This window comes from Thalassophryne amazonica, chromosome 17, assembly GCF_902500255.1.
Source record: "Thalassophryne amazonica chromosome 17, fThaAma1.1, whole genome shotgun sequence".
Taxonomy (NCBI): domain Eukaryota; kingdom Metazoa; phylum Chordata; class Actinopteri; order Batrachoidiformes; family Batrachoididae; genus Thalassophryne; species Thalassophryne amazonica.
Window position 1 is genome coordinate 57,324,021 of NC_047119.1, and position 17,018 is coordinate 57,341,038.

The window sequence follows — 17,018 nt, forward strand, 5'->3', positions numbered from 1 at the left end:
TGAGCTGTAATCCCATGTTTATCTGTAAAGGGTTCAACACAGATAGATTTTTAGTTTGTCCACTTACTTAAGACCTCTGGAAATTGAATTGTTAAACAAATTAAAATGTATTCATTTATATAGCGCCAGTTCACGATGGGGTCCCCTCAAGGCGCTTCACACATCACAACTTAAAAAAGCAAAACAAAATGAATTAAAAGATTTTGAAAAAAAAAACAGTAAAAGAATAAAAACATAAATAAGTAACAAGAAGAAGACACGCGATAACATAAAATATTAGCGATAAAACAGGGAAAAAAGAAAACGGTCCTGCACCCTGCGTATGCAAGGCCCGAGTCGGGACATAGGGTTCAACCAGGTCGGCCAGGTAGGAGGTGCCAGTTTTAGATCACTTGAATTAAAAGTGAAAGTCAACACGAAAAGCAAATCTAGTTTCATTTGCACGCCATTGTAACATGTACGGAGGGAAAATTACTAAATTACTGATCTGATTTTTACTAATAAAGTCCCTTTGGCTGCTCCATTTTTTTTTTTTAACCCCCTATAGATTGTCACAAATAATGTCAGTTAATAGTTCTGGAATTGTCCCTGCGTAAAACGATGCATTATCTGCATATGTTGGCTGCCTCTCTGTAGCTTCTGTGCACCTAAATTCATGGAGTCTTCAGTCGCACATGGCCTCTAATACCTGCTTTAGTCATGTTTAATAAGTCATCGATTTGACAGAACCGTGTGTGTCTGTTAGAAGGAGCTGCTGAATACAGGGAGGCTGCAGTGCAGGCCAGAATCCAAAAAACATTAGAACTCGACTTATTGGGAGTCAGCAGAGCAACTGCAGGAGCAACGTGAGCTATTCTGTGAACACTGCTACAACTTGCACTATATCACACAGAATTTGAGCCAGTTGTCTCCTGGTTGGCCACTGTGTGAGCGAGAGAGGGAGAAGTGTTAAGTTTTTCCACCCAGACGTACCGCCAGTATAAAATCGGAAATCTCTGGATGCTTCATTGTCTTCCTCGCAAACATCCTCCCGTCTCACACTCTCAAACACGCACCTTCACATAAACACTGACGTAAGCCGTCTTCTGAAGACGTGTTGTTGTCGCAGCCGTTGCAACACAGACAGACTCACAACCACTAACTACTTATACCCCATCTGTGATGTTTTACAAACACATCTTTAATAATTCAGCGTTTCCTCGTCTGCCTAATGGTCTCCGTCTTTCCCTGAAGGTGCCTGGCTGCTGTTCGACTCATCCAGTCTTGTTTCACTGCTGTTCGAGTTTGTTTGCCTGCTTTCTGTCCTCTGTCCGTCTCAGCTGCAGGTTTGTTTTGGCCAGTGCAGTTGGACAGACACTTGTCATTTAAGAATTAGTGATGGGGTGCAATCACAAAATAGTCTGCGAGTGTTCTGCTGTCAAACACAATCTGAATACAAAACAGCAGCATTTCTCTAAAGAAGTGCAGCAGATCGAAGCAGGTTTTGATAAGTGAACGGAGGTTCACACACTAACTTCAGGATGAGCCACAGTTACTTTTATGGCCGAGACGATGGGAGTTGAAGGAAAAATCGACACTCGCTATATTGCGATATTTATTTTTACAATTTAAGAATTGATTTTTTTTTTTTTTTTTAAAGAGCTGAACAGATCATTCAAAACAAGTTGCTTATTTTGGAGGTGGAAAGAAGGTATTATAGCTTTTATTCATCAGAGGAGTGGCATGCAGACAGTACAAGAATAAGGAGTGTGGCAGGTCTTTACTTTTACATGTAACAGCTGAGATGATCTAACATTTCACAAGCCATATGTGGACTGTGCCAAGGCACGGCCTCTGGGCCTTGTGTGGCAGAGCAGTGGCTGCTTTAGGCTCAGTGAGGACACCAAACTGACTACAATTCTAACAGCAAGTACAGAGAAAAAGCTAAAGATGGCAAGAAGAGGTCACCTGCCTGCCTGAAGCATGGTAGCAGACATCGTGATATTGTGTGTGTGTGTGTGTGTGTGTGTGTGTGTGTGTGTGTGTGTGTGTGTGTGTGTGTGTGTGTGTGTGTGTGTGTGTGTGTGTGTGTGTGTGTGTAAAAAACATTTTTACCTGTCTTTACTATTTAGAAATTTCGCCTTAAGTGAATGAGGGTTTTTTTTTTTTTTCTGGTGCTTCAGTGCAGCAGCACTTCTAATTTCATTGTATGCTGTGCTTCCAATGACAATAAAGCTTCCGTCGAGATAGATCGACATGCACACATGGTTATTTTCACCTTCTATGGAATCAAGTCTGGACTTGCACTGGAACACTACTGGATTACAGTACTTGGTAATTAGGGAGCCAAAGGGACTTACTAATTACCAAGTCCGGTGTCGCAGACTGAACAGTCCCCCCCCCCCCCCCCCAAAAAAAACTGGTCCGCCTTGCCTTCACTGCGCATGTCATTAGCCACGGTTCACCGATTATCGCCTCATTTCTGCTTCAAACTGCACTCCAGTCATCATCTGTCTCAGCGACAGATATCTGAAGCTTTTTACAACAATTCTTTCCACATAAATTCAGAATTATTTCATCATAAAATATGGAGGAAGCGATCAGAGCGCTGCAGCTAAACGAGCTGCTAGCTGATGCGTTCACTGCGCATCAGTCATTTCAAAGCTTCAGCCAGTATCACCTCGTTTCTGCTTAAAACAGCCTTGTTTCTGTTTAAAACGGACTTTAGAATGATTTAAGAGGTTGTACCTTGTCATCTGATGGTTAATAATCACATTAATCCGTTTTATCGCTTTGGGTGAAGAGAGTAAATGTAATTGGGATGGGTTAAATGCAGAGGACAAGTTTTGTTGTATGTATATGTGTATATATGTGCAGTGACAAAGTTTCTATTCTATTCCTCTATTCTATTAAAGGACACATGCGCAGTGGAGGCAGGGTGGATCAATTTTTAGGGGCGGACTGTTAGGTCTGTGACACCAGGTCTCCAGAGGGTGAAACAACTCAGCAAAATGTCATTTAAGATACACCATCTCATTCAACGTTTCTCACAGTGTGGTGTTACAGAAAGCAAGCAAAGGTCACAGTATTTTATAATATATTAAATTGCAGTACTTGTAAAATCGGGTTTTTCAGGGATCACGATATGCAGCGAGAGTGGCCCATGGAATTCATAACTGCCTGCTGCAGACAGATTTGTGTCACAGTACCATACTGTTTGTGCATGAAGTCTAAAACATACTCAGTGACTTAAGCCTGGTTCACACGGCAGGATTTTAAAATTATCTTTAGGTTTCCAAAACCTGAGAGACCACACGTGAAGATAAAAAAATCATGGCTCTAACAGGTTTGGTTGTACAGTGTGTGGTGTTCAGCCACACGGTAAGGACAACACCACCACACACAAACAGATTTCACACACGAACATTCACAGGTCAGACAGGAAATCTTGCAAAATCTCTCGAGATTAAAGACTTCAGAGTAAACAAACAGAGATACTTTGTGGACTATTTAAAACAGAGGGAAAAAACAATACACAAACAAAAAGAAAAGGTGTTCGTTAAAGGACTGGAGACAGCGCGACCACCGGACATTCTGGTAAGTCAGAACAGCTGTTTTGATTTTATTTTCCGCTCCTTACATCTGTCACCTCGCTTTCTGATTGGCTGGATGTCACATTCTGCAGGCTTCGTGCTTGTTTGTGGTCGGAGGACACAACACGCTGCAATATTGGGCCAAAAAAATCCAACATGTTGAAAATCCCCGATTTGCGATCAGAGCGCTCCTGACGCCCTTCCGAGCAGATCAGAGCGCTCTGAACACACCACACATGGCAGGAATATTTGATAAGATTATCTTTAGCGTCATCACGATTGTCGGGGCGTCCTTAAGATTGTTGGAAGGGCAAGATTGGGTCCGATATCGGCCTAATTATCCTGCTGTGTGAACCAGGCCTTAGAAATATTCATGTCTATCCCCTGAATTCTAAAGAAAACTGGCTGTAAAAGTGATGGTTTGTATTAAAGATAATCTATTAATTTAATTTTGTGAACTCTATAAAAAAGACTGTAATTTCTAAATCCTGTATGACAAGCATATTTGAATTTGTTCATTTCAACTCCGTTGTGATGCTGTACAGAGGCAAAATTCTGCAAATTGTCTCCGTCCAAATACTTAGAGTGGATTGTGTCGTGGTATCACAAAGAATAAATTTACGTCAACCAGGTCCATCAACAAAGGCTGAAAAATTCACATTTGTTTATTTAAAAAATAAGAAAATTACAAATCCACTGCTTTCTGTGTGTTAAACTTATCTCTTATTCTCATTTCAGGATCTGATGGCCAAAGTTCGAGCCATGCTCGCCACTTCCAAGACCTTTCATCGTACTGACGCCTAGACGGCGCCTCTGTGTCGGACTTCCTCCAGGCCTCAGTGGTTCCTGTTGATTTGAGCGTCCTCATGTTCCCTTACATAAAAAAAAATGACTGAACCTGACGACTGGTTCAGGAGTGAAATTGTGTTGCAGAATTACTGTAAAATCTATTTGGACACACACAGAGTGACTGTATTGTCCTTCTATGAAGGATTTCTTTTTTGAATTTCCCCCAGCAGATTGTTTTCTTTTGTAACCCAGCAGCTCAATAGTCTTCTCTTGGGGCTGTTTAATTTTATTTTTCATTTCTGTTCTTCAGCTCTAGTTTGTGGCCTTTCTTTCTGATTCTGGTTTATACTGTAAAGAACATATTGCAGAACTACTTTATAAACCACAATAAAGTCTCAGTCATGGATTACTTCTGGCTTTTAATGTTTTATTTATTTATGTACTTTGTCAAATTGAAGACGTCACTTCAACCCAGTGAGGGACGCCACTCTGCTGGATGGGGGCGCTGTCCTGCACGTCCCACTCTTTTAATGTTGATGCATGAATGAAACATTTCAGGCGATACCTGCAGCTGCAACGCATCAGGAAGCAAGGGCCATTTTTAGTGGTTGACCTCGTTACATTTCAGCCAATCAGCAGAACTGTATATGTTGTTGACGACAACACGCAGCTATTCATTGATTTTATGGAAGATAATTTCTAGTTATGCTGATTAAGTGTAGCTATTTAGTAAATATGCCCTAGATACTGTGTTTTCCGGAGTATAAGTTGCACCGTTTTTCTTTTAATGCCTCTCTAATTTGGGTTTTTGTATGTTGTAGTAATGGACTTTTCTTCTTTCGGCTGTTCCCGTTAGGTGTCGCCACAGCAGATCAATCATTTCCATCTCACCCTGTCCTCTGTATCTTTCTCTGTCTCACCAACCACCTGCATGTCCTCCCTCAGCACATCCATAAACCTCCTCTTTGGCCTCCCTCTTCTCCTCCTGCCTGGTAGCTCCATCCTCAGCATCCTTCTCCCTATATACCCTGGGTCCCTCATCTGCACATGTCCAAACCATCTCAATCTCGCCTCTGACTTTGCCTCCAAACCGTCCCATCTGAGCTGTCCCTCTATGTTCATTCCTAATCATATCCATTCTCGTCACTCCCAAAGCAAACCGCAACACTTCCAGCTCTGCCTCCTTTTTGTTTGTGCCACCGTGTCTCAGCCGTACAACATAACTGGTCTCACTGCTCTCTTGTAAACTTTCACCTTCACTCTTGCAGATATTCTTAAGTCACAGTCACTCCTGCCACTTTTCTCCATCCACTCGACCCTGCCTGCACTCTCTTCTTCACCTCTCTACTACACTTTCCATGACTTTGGACAGTTGACCCCAAGTATTTAAACTCATTTACTTTCACCACTACAACTCCTTGTAACCACATGATTCCGCTGGGCTCCCTCTCATTTACACAAGTACTCAGTCTTGCTTTTGTTGACTTTCATTCCTCTACTCTCCAGAGCATATTTCCACCTTTCCAGACTACACTCAACCTGCTCTCTACTCTCTCAGTAGATCACAATGTCATCTGCAAACATCATAGTCTATGGAGACTCCTGTCTGAACTCATCTGTCAGCCTGTAACCATTGCAAATATTGTAGCAGATAACTGAAACAATCCTGCAAATGGTGATAGAAGCAACAAATTCAGAACAAATACTCCCTAGACATTACTCTCTTGAAAACTGCTTGGCCATTTGAATTTTCAATAGGCAGCCAGGGGTTAATTGAAGAATTACACAGGGGTCAAAATTAAAAGACGCTCCAATCATATTTAAAACTATACCATATTATTTGTCTATCACAATGATTCCAAAAAGGTATAGTTTGGACTATCTGTGACTGAATAATGTTATGAAGTTATGGGGTAAAAACAGCAAGAATGGTGACGAAGGTCAATTTTATTTTGTACAGGGGTCAAAAGTTAAAGTTACTCTAATTTTGGTAAAAAGTGATGCAAATTGTTGGTTGAGTAAAAAGGGTTTTTAAAAAGGAATAGTTTACACCATGGGTCATGCTTAGTTATCTTACGGGTTAAGATGTATGATGTCATAGAGTCCAGTGGACGTCGACATTGTTTAACCTTTACTTTGCAGACCAAACATTCAACACAGTCAAAACTATTCGATTTATTAATCCTATTAGCTCAACCAATAATTTGCACATTTTACCAAAATTAAATTTTTGGTCCGTGTACAAACTGAAATTGACCTTTTTCACCATTTTTGCTGTTTTTATTTAACCCCATAACTCTATAACATTCAGTCACAGACAGTCCAAACAATACTTTTTTGGAATCTTTATGCTCAAACAAATAATGTGTAGTTTTCACTATGTTTGGAGCATCTCTTAATTTTGACCCCTGTGTAATTCTTCAGTTGACTCCTCGCAATAGTTTTTGTGTTCCTTCGCAAGAATCTTATCATATTAAAGCTCATGCCTATCAGAGCCCACAGTGAGTGAAATCCGGTGGGGGGATCTGAACACAATGTGCACGTGCACACAGCAGAGGGGACGGTAAAAATAAAAGCATAAACGTTCATAAGGCACAATAACAGCTGTTGCTACTTAATGCCACTGTTGTTATTGCAGCTGTGCATGTTGTACCAACTTACTGACTCATCTCTCATGAATCCTGTTGCTGTCTGCTGTATGTATGTATGTGTGTGCGCACACGTGCATATGCGTTCAGTCTCCCTCCACCTGATTCCACTCAATGTGCTCTGATGGGCATGAGCTTTAATATATTAGGTTATTACAAGGGAATGGAATAATCTGGGCCCAAAAAAAATTAACCGCTATGTCCCCAGGTGGGCTCCATATATAGGTCTGCAGCTTCAATAAATTTTATGTTTGAATGTTTTCCATTAAATCTATTTTAAATGTATGTAGAGCTACATAGTCATTTTACAGTCAGTGGCGTGACATTACAGTCAAACCGATGCACGAAAACAGCGCCATCAACCACATTATAATTCGGCACGGTTTCAGGATATTGACAAAATAAATGTGTGCAGAAACTTACAATTTTAGACCATCTTTTACGTCCGTCTGAATCGTTCTTTTCTGTGGGGAAATTGTAGAGTATGAACGGAGGTTTACAACCATATTTCTTCTTTCCGTCTTTGGGTGAACTCGGCGAAGCCTTGCAATCCTGTGTTTCCAGCCACTTTTCAAGCCTATGAATTCCGTTCGAGCAGTTGAAAACAGCACAATGCGCACCTGCCGTTATTATACAGTAGTGTTCAGAATAATAGTAGTGCTATGTGACTAAAAAATTAATCCAGGTTTTTAGTATATTTCTTATTGTTACATGGGAAACAAGGTACCAGTACATTCAGTAGATTCTCACAAATCCAACAAGACCAAGCATTCATGATATGCACACTCTTAAGGCTATGAAATTGGGCTATTAGTAAAAAAAAAAAAAAGTAGGAAAGGGGGTGTTCACAATAATAGTGTGGCATTCAGTCAGTGAGTTTGTCAGTTTTGTGGAACAAACAGGTGTGAATCAGGTGTCCCCTATTTAAGGATAAAGCCAGCACCTGTTGAACATGCTTTTCTCTTTGAAAGCCTGAGGAAAATGGGACGTACAAGACATTGTTCAGATGAACAGCGTAGTTTGATTAAAAAGTTGATTGGAGAGGGGGAAACCTATATGCAGGTGCAAAAAATTATAGGTTGTTCATCTACAATGATCTCCAATGCTTTAAAACGGACAAAAAAACAGACACGTAGAAGAAAACGGAAAACAACCATCAAAATGGATAGAAAAATAACCAGAATGGCAAAGGTTCACCCATTGATCAGCTCCAGGATAATCAAAGACAGTCTGGAGTTACCTGTAAGTGCTGTGACAGTTAGAAGACGCCTGTCTGAAGCTAATTTATTTGCAAGAATCCCCCGCAAAGTCCGTCTGTTAAATAAAAGACGTGCAGAAGAGGTTACAATTTGCCAAAGAACACATCAACTGGCCTAAAGAAAAATGGAGAAATATTTTGTGGACTGATGACAGTAAAATTGTTCTTTTTGGGTCCAAGGGCCGCAGACAGTTTGTGAGACGACCCCCAAACTCTGAATTCAAGCCACAGTTCACAGTAAAGACAGTGAAGCATGGTGGTGCAAGCATCATATGGGCATGTTTCTCCTACTATGGTGTTGGGCCTATATATTGTATACCAGGTATCATGCAGTTTGGATATGCCAGAATACTTGAAGAGGTCATGTTGCCTTATGCTGAAGAAGACGCCCTTGAAATGGGTGTTTCAACAAGATAATGACCCCAAGCACACTAGTAAACAAGCAAAATCTTGGTTCCAAACCAACAAAATTAATGCCTCGCAGATGTGAAGAAATCGAAAAACTGTGGTTATACAACTAAATACTAGTTTAGTGATTCACAGGATTACTAAAAAAGCAGTTTGAACATAATAGTTTTGAGTTTGTAGTGTCAACAGCAGATGGTACTATTATTGTGAACACCCCCTCTTCTACTTTTTTTTTTTTACTAATAGCCCAATTTCATAGCCTTAAGAGTGTGTATCATGATTGCTTGGTCTAGTTGGATTTGTGAGAATCTACTGAATCTACTGGTACCTTGTTTCCCATGTAACAATAAGAAATATACTTAAAACCTGGATTAATCGTTTTAGTCATATAGCACTACTACCTGGTCATTTTCCAACAGTGGCTCTAAGATATCAGGCAGTCTGGCTCCAAGTTCAATTATAGTTGAGGAGTTGATGTGTCGCTGTGACAATAAATAAACGTCTCATTCCAGTGAACAAGCCACTGAAACTGTCAACCACTGATGCAAGCATGATGTCTATCTGACAGTGATACCACGAACGAGGACCAAATCCAGGATATTTCCACTGTTTGTCGAACCCTGAATGCATTGTTAGAGTCCTAATACATCTATAATGCCCATTAATAATTTGCAGAGGGGTCAGAAGGCTTATTTATATGAATGTTGAAGTCAACAACAATCAGAATGTTATCGGTGTGGGTTGCCAAATTAATAGATAAACTCGCAAATTGATCTAAGAAATCAGAATATGGGGCCGGGGCCTTTATGCAGTGACAAAATAACATGATTGATTTTTGTACTTCTGACCTTGGCTATACGTACAATCCTGGGCAGAGCTGAGAATCAGATGCTCAAACTAAATATTTTTTAGACCCCCAAGAGCCAGTAAACTAAACCCAGATTTATGAATTAGAGTATCACATCTCCTTTGCTTTGTATCACAAGGGATGTGACTACATGTGTACGGAGATGGACAGGTTTCATTTAAGGGGAGGACAGCAGTAGGTTTCAGCCAAGTTTCAAATATAGCAATCATGTCCAGGCTGATGTCTACGATTGATGCAGACTCTCTGTTTGGGGGGTTTAGGAGTGAGGATATGAAAATAACATGGAGTTCAATCTTCAGTTGCTGGTTAAAGGTATTCTAGACCAGATAAACCTACAGGAGAGGCTGAAGTGGCAGACATAAAAAATAAACCAACAAACATGGGTTTAATGCTGTTTTATAATGGACCTCGTGCACAAAGACCTTTAAAATAACAAATTCAGATGTCCAGATCTGATTTCAAAGATTGGAATCTAATCCAATCACAGCACATTTGGACTGACTGGGATCTGATTTAGACACAAGTCTCATTCTCAAGGCTTTGAACCTGTCCGTGGAATGAAAATGAAAACCAGAAACTTAATAGATTTTGTGTTACAGAACATAATCGTTTATTTAAAATAATGGCAACTGGTTAATATCGTTATTTTGTTCTGTAAGAGGGTTCCATTTACAATGACGCAGTGAGGTTCACTTCCTCCTTTCGTTCACTTGTGGGGAGAGCAGAGAGAAGCTCACCAATATCACCGGCAGACAATCAAGAGGCCGATGCATTCTCAGTTATCATATGAGGTAAATATTGTCAGTTGCCGTTCTTAAAAATGTTTGTTTTAGATGCAAATTTTATGTTTGCTCACTTTCCAGGGCTGTGATGAACATTAAAGCAAATTTTGGAAACGGTGAGTATTAATTTTAGGAAGGCTGTTGCCTAGCTTGCTAATTTCTTTGCTTAACATAATAGTTCTCATATTTGGCATTTTATCATTTGTGTTTAGATGGGGAGACACTGTGAACCCTATGTGATAGCATTTTCCCTTTGACTTGGTGACTCACAAATCCAAATGCAACATCAAGGGATGTGGAGCAGAAATTGTGGGAAATCATTTACAGAGACACATTCTACTCAAGAGCTCGTCCACTCCAGTTGACCAAAAGAGAACCACTTGAACAGGGCAAAAGAGTCTGGATGCAGTTGTCGTTAAGAAGCCCATATGAGTCCCTGTGCCTATCACCCCAGAGGCTGTAGAAGATGCTTGCGTGGAGTTTGTAACTGTTTATGGCAGACCATTTTCTTTGATGAAGGACTCTGGCTCCAGAAACATAACTGACTCATAACAACAAGCCATTTCATAGCAAATGTGCAAAGCGAAAGGAGAAGGCTCATGGATGAAGTGAGTGGTCGGCTTCTCATGATGGACACTGACAGCACTACATGCAGACACCCGCTGTATCCTCAGCATAAATGTGCAATATGCCAGTGGAGGGTGCATTTTTAAAGAACTCTGGCTGAAAGGCGTACAGACGCCTGCTTATCCTCTTGTTGTACAGGAGGTATTGACCCGAGTACAAGATCAGCTTGGATGAAGGTCTATTCGATCACAGCGGACAATGGTGCCAACATGCAAAAAGCGGTGAGGGTGTTGTCTGGCGTGCAAGTAAACGAGATGAGCAATGCAGACACACAATCATGTCAAAATCAAGAACTTGTTGAAACTGAGTGTTTTAGGGACATGCGAGTTCAGCACATCCTTTACCTTCAACAGTGGAAGATACACTGAAACATCAGCGTTAATGTCTGAAGTTGTCTATGCAAGGCACGTTGCCAAGAAGTTGTCCACTCTAAATGTTGCCAGAAACTGTCCTAATTCATGTTGGCTAGAATACAAAAAATGTAGGTATATAAGAAGGACAGTGATGCAGCTTGTATAAAGTGTAGGCTGCGTGCTTTAGTGTTTGCTGTAGGTTACTGACTAAAGGACAATATGCAAATTCTTAATAGCCAATTTGTAAGTCCTAAACTGAAGCCTCCCTATCTTTATGTCCCATAGCTGACATGGAATGTTCTTACCTGGTTTAGGAACGTCTGTTTTGGGGTGGAACCTAAAACCAGAAATGTTAAAATAATGTTTCTGTTCTGAAGAACCGGTTGGGGAAAAAAATTCTGGTTCAAAGCCCTCCTCACTCTATTTTTGGTTCATTTCCGAAGTATTGTAGCAACAGAGCAGATCTCCATTACTTTGTGTTTGTTAGCTTGCTAGCGGGGCGGTAGCACATTTCAAAAGCATCTGTGCTGTGCTTTGCGTCAGACACACACACTCTATTTGTAAGTTTCTGTGTAAATTACACTGGAAAGGAGTGTACTACAATGTTACATTTATCTTGCATTACTGACACCTAGTGTTCAGAATTAAAGCACCATAATCACATCTCCTTTGTAGAGAACAATACTGACTACAATACTACGACTACAATACTGCACTATCCTTAGCGGAGATAACTTTTTCGTTAGCGGATTAGCTTGTCAGCTAACTTTGAAAACCATCAGCGGACCAATTAGCTTCCGTTAAATTTAGTTTGCTAACTTTCAGTCCGTGAACATTTTTTATTTATTTATTTTTTTTTCCTGGAAAAGTGAGTAAATTTAACGGTCAAAAACGTTCACAAACCCTAAAACATTCTCGAGGTCGGTATCCAGGCAGTTTACCTCAAGGGGCGGGTTTTCTCAATCATCACCGAACTCATGCAAATACATACATACAATCTTCTCCTGTATTAATATTTAGGTTTAAATACCTACTCCTGTATATTATATATTATATAGTACCATATTTATTGTGTATGTTGTTTATTACCATTAATATTTAAATATAGTTATATATATGATGTCTTTTTCTTCTGTCTTATTATATATGCTTTTTTCTTGAGCCACTTGGGTAGGTAGGGAGAGTTCCCATGGGATTAAAAAAGCTTTTCAACCTACCATCCCTGGTTCTCAAGACCAGGCACCTAAGTGGCTCCACTCTACTCTTTTCTACTCTTCTATTTTACGCTTCCTTTTTAGATATTTAGATATACCTTAGTATACTAGAATAGTTTCACCTTAGAATTGGAATATAATATGTAAAATATACCTTACTGAATTTTCATGTAATTTGGTCACTTTTCAAAGGGGTCAGACTCATCAATAAAGTCAATTTAATGTACAACAGTTCGTTTCAGGTCATCTTAGTGTATAAATCTCACCATTCGAAGCAACGATAGCTGTCAGCTGGCCGTTAGAAACAAGTTAGAGAAAATTTTAAAAAACAGCTGATTTCAATAAAACAGCATACAGACCGAGAGTGTTGTCACCGAGCGGACAGTCACGAAAGCACAAATTCTTGCCTTCGGATTGGCCACTTTGCCTGGAGACGTAGTGCCGACTTTGAGAATACATGTTACTTCCTGTCTATGAACGTAGAGAGCTACTTAACAGTTCTGGTTCACAGGTCAAATCACATAAGCACTGGTAAGAAGACAAGAAGTTACACCATGAGCACAAATGGTTTGTAAGCAGCTCAAAAGAATTTTTATTTATTTATTTATTTGTGCATTTGTTTTGTGTTTGCGAATGCAATACACGTGAGCCGTAGCGCTGTTGATGGTTTATAAATATGTAATGTAGAGATAAACTGTTACTTCTAATACTGTGATTTAGTGCTTTTGATAAAGATGATGACAGCGTTTGGGGTTTATTTTTTATTTATTTATTTATTTTTCGTGGGTTCGTTTTGTGTTTGTGAACACAATACACGTGAGCTGCAGCTCTGTTGATGGTTTATAAATATGTAATGTAGAGATAAACTGTTACTTCTAATATTGCAATATAGTGCTTTTGATAAAGATGATGACAGTGTTTGGGGTTTTATTTTTTTTTATTTAATTTTCGTGGGTTTGTTTTGTGTTTGTGAACGCAATACGCGTGAGCCGTAGCTCTGTTAACGGTTTATAAATATGTAATTCAGAGATAAACTGTTACTTCTAATATTGCAATTTAGTGCTTTTGATAAAGATGATGACAGTGTTTGGGGTTTTATTTTTTATTTATTTAATTTTCGTGGGTTTGTTATGTGTTTGTGAACGCAATACGCGTGAGCCGTAGCTCTGTTAACGGTTTATAAATATGTAATTCAGAGATAAACTCTTACTTCTAATATTGCAATTTAGTGCTTTTGATAAAGATGATGACAGTGTTTGGGGTTTTATTTATTTATGGGTTTGTTTTGTGTTTGTGATTACCTTGTTCTTGACACTGGCTTATCAGTAGAGGTGGGCGATACCGGGAATTTTGGTATTGATCCGATACCAAGTAAATACAGGCCCAGCATTGCTGATACCGATACTTTTTCAAATTTAAGCTTAATAGATCCAAAGTATTCAAAAGACCTAGGACAGAATTTCGCCAAACATTTTACGTGACAACAAAATACTTTATCACAATCAACATTTTTGTTTAAAAAAAATCAGCAGAGCTGTTCAAGTGTCAATGAGGTATATGTGTGACACTCTGACACGTGAATGTCCAGGACCCATCAGACAAAACAAAAGACTCATCAGACGTCGCTTCAGCTCCCTTTTACTGGTGATTATTAGAGCCACAGCACTGCAGGAAAACATTAAATCACAATTCTATATGTAATCCAATCAAGTTCATCGCTTCTGCTCTGATTGCGAGCTAAATTGCTGCCTTGCATTTACAATTTCATTAACTCGCACTGACTGAGACTGTGAGAGTGATTCAGGTGTTGACAGGAGAAGGAGCAGACGTGCAGAGTGGGACAACGCAGTTCGTGAGAAACACCAGGGCACAGCAATGATTTGTTTGTTTTACCCCCCGTGAACTCATTGTAATTCAGTGACACGTTGCCAGAAATGACGAGTCTGACTGCAGTGAGCAGGAGGGTTCCATTCTAAAATGCTGAGCATTTATTTGGAAATGGACAAGTTCATGCATCTTGCATACCTCTGTTTTATGAATCATCTTTTTGTGCACCAAAAGTAATCTGTTGTTTGCATATATATTAAGAAACAACAGGAGGACAAAAGGATTGGAAATGCTGGCAGTATACACTCACCGGCCACTTTATTAGGTACATCTGTCACATGGCAGCAGCTCAATGCATTTAGGCATCTAGACGTGGTGAAGATGACTTGCTGAAGTTCAAACTGAGCATCAGAATGGGGCAGAAAGGGGATTTAAGTGATATTGAACATGGTGTGGTTGTTGGTGCCAGACAGGCTGGTCTGAGTATTTCACAAACTGCTGATCTACTGGGATTTTCCACACACAACCATCTCTAGGGTTTACAGAGAATGGTCCAAAAAAAGAAGATATCCAGTGGGAGTGAGCAGCAGTTGTGTGGATGAAAATGCCTTGCAGGTGTCAGAGAAGAATGGACAGACTGATTTAATGGGTGACTGTGTGAGGCCATCATGTAAATATGGACCAACATCTCTGAGGACTGTTTCCAACACCTTGTTGAATCTATGCCATGAAGAATTAAGGCAGATCTGAAGGAAAAAGGGGGTCCGATCTGGTATTAGCAAGGTGTACCTAATAAAGTGGCCAGTGAGGATAACCTCACACATTATGAAAACTGCACTAAAAGAAAAATTGAGTTTCACAGCAAATATGGCTGATAAATGAAGGTATTAAATTTTATGATTTCATCGAATCATCTGATGATTTCTGTTGTTCAAACTGCATCAAATAACATCCAATATGTTGGCCATTGTATGTTTGTGTTTTTGTTTATTTTTGGAATTTAAGAGTTATGTTAAGTAACAGTATATGGTGTGGTGTGCACATGTGCAACATTCCTGTTGTTAAACTCACTTTTACATACAGATAAAAGTGTGACATACTCCAGTGCAACATATATGTTTGTTTCTTCTTCAAGAGCCCATTTTGACAGGTACATTTTATACTCCAGAACATAGAGTAATTCTAGGTGTATTTTTGTCTCTTTTCCTTATTTTGTATTGCTAATATTCTGTTACTGAACGGATTGTATAGATTGGCTAAAATAAGCCTTGTACTGGTGCAGCTTAGCTCAGATTCCCATAAAAATTGTTCATTTTTGATAAAAGCATGGAATTTGGCACACATATTCTAAATTAACTAATCTTCATTTTCAGATGTGGAGTCATCCTGGAGGTGACCTCTAATGAGCTACAGGGGTCAATAACGAATTACACAGGGGTCAAAATTTAAAAATGCTCCAATCATGTTGAAAACTATACCACATTATTTGTTTGATCATAACAATTCCAAAAAGGTATAGTTTGGACTATCTGTGACTGAATTCCATGGAGTTATGGGGTAAAAACTGCAAAAATGGTGACAAAGGTCAGTTTCACTTTGTACAGGGGTCAAAGTTAAAGTTGCTCCAATTTTGGTAAAACATAATGCAAATTATTGGTTGAGTTAAAAACATTTGTGAAAGGAATAGTTTGCACCATTTGTCATGGTTAGTTATGTTACGGGGTAACATACGAGGGCTGTCAATAAAGTAACGGTCCTTTTTATTTTTTTCAAAAACTATATGGATTTCATTCATATATTTTTACGTCAGACATGCTTGAACCCTTGTGCGCATGCGTGAGTTTTTCCACACCTGTCGGTGACGTCATTCGCCTGTGAGCACGCCTTGTGGGAGGAGTCGTCCAGCCCCTCGTCGGAATTCCTTTGTCTGAGAAGTTGCTGAGAGACTGGCGCTTTGTTTGATCAAAATTTTTTCTAAACCTGTGAGACACATCGAAGTGGACACGGTTCGAAAAATTCAGCTGGTTTTCCGTGAAAATTTTAACAGCTGATGAGAGATTTTGAGGTGATACTGTCGCTTTAAGGACTTCCCACAGAGTGAGACGTCGCGCTGCGCTCTCAGGCAGCGTCATCAGCCTGTTTCAAGCTGAAAACCTCCACATTTCAGGCGCTACTGATCCAGGACGTCGTGAGAGAACAGAGAAGTTTCAGAAGAAGTCAGTTTCAGCATTTTATCCGGATATTCCACTGCTAAAGGAGATTTTTTTAATGAAAGACGTGTGGACGGGTCCGCGAGTCGCGACGCAGCCGACGCGGTGCGGCGGCACAGGAAAAACACCTCTGTGTTGATAACCATTTGTAAAATCCAGGCGGCTTTGATGGCTTTCAGTGGAGTGAGTATATGAGAAATTGTTTAACAGCTGGACATGTTCCAACTTGTCCTTAAGGCTTCCAACAGGGGTGTTTTTCCTGTGGCGGAGCGTCGCGGCGGCTGCGAGCCGACGCTGCAATCCGCCCGCACGTCTTTCATTAAAAAAATCTCCTTTAACAGTGGAATATCCGGATAAAATGCTGAAACTGACTTCTTCTGAAACTTCTCTGTTCTCTCACGACGTCCTGGATCAATAGAGCCTGAAATGTGGAGGTTTTTAGCTTGAAACAGGCTGACGACG

At 39.9% G+C, this 17,018-nt stretch overlaps 1 protein-coding gene across 4 annotated transcripts in view; it reads left to right on the forward strand.

Moving 5' to 3' along the window:
- The window catches only part of sfswap (splicing factor SWAP), a 123,713-nt gene extending 118,943 nt beyond the window's left edge, over positions 1–4,770 (forward strand). For all 4 annotated transcript variants that reach the window (XM_034193107.1, XM_034193108.1, XM_034193110.1 and 1 more), the window contains one exon: positions 4,311–4,770. In XM_034193107.1, coding sequence (XP_034048998.1) covers positions 4,311–4,376 — 66 coding nt within the window. In that variant the 3' untranslated portion in view covers positions 4,377–4,770. The remainder of the gene's footprint in view (positions 1–4,310) is intronic.
- Positions 4,771–17,018: the final 12,248 nt, after the last annotated feature.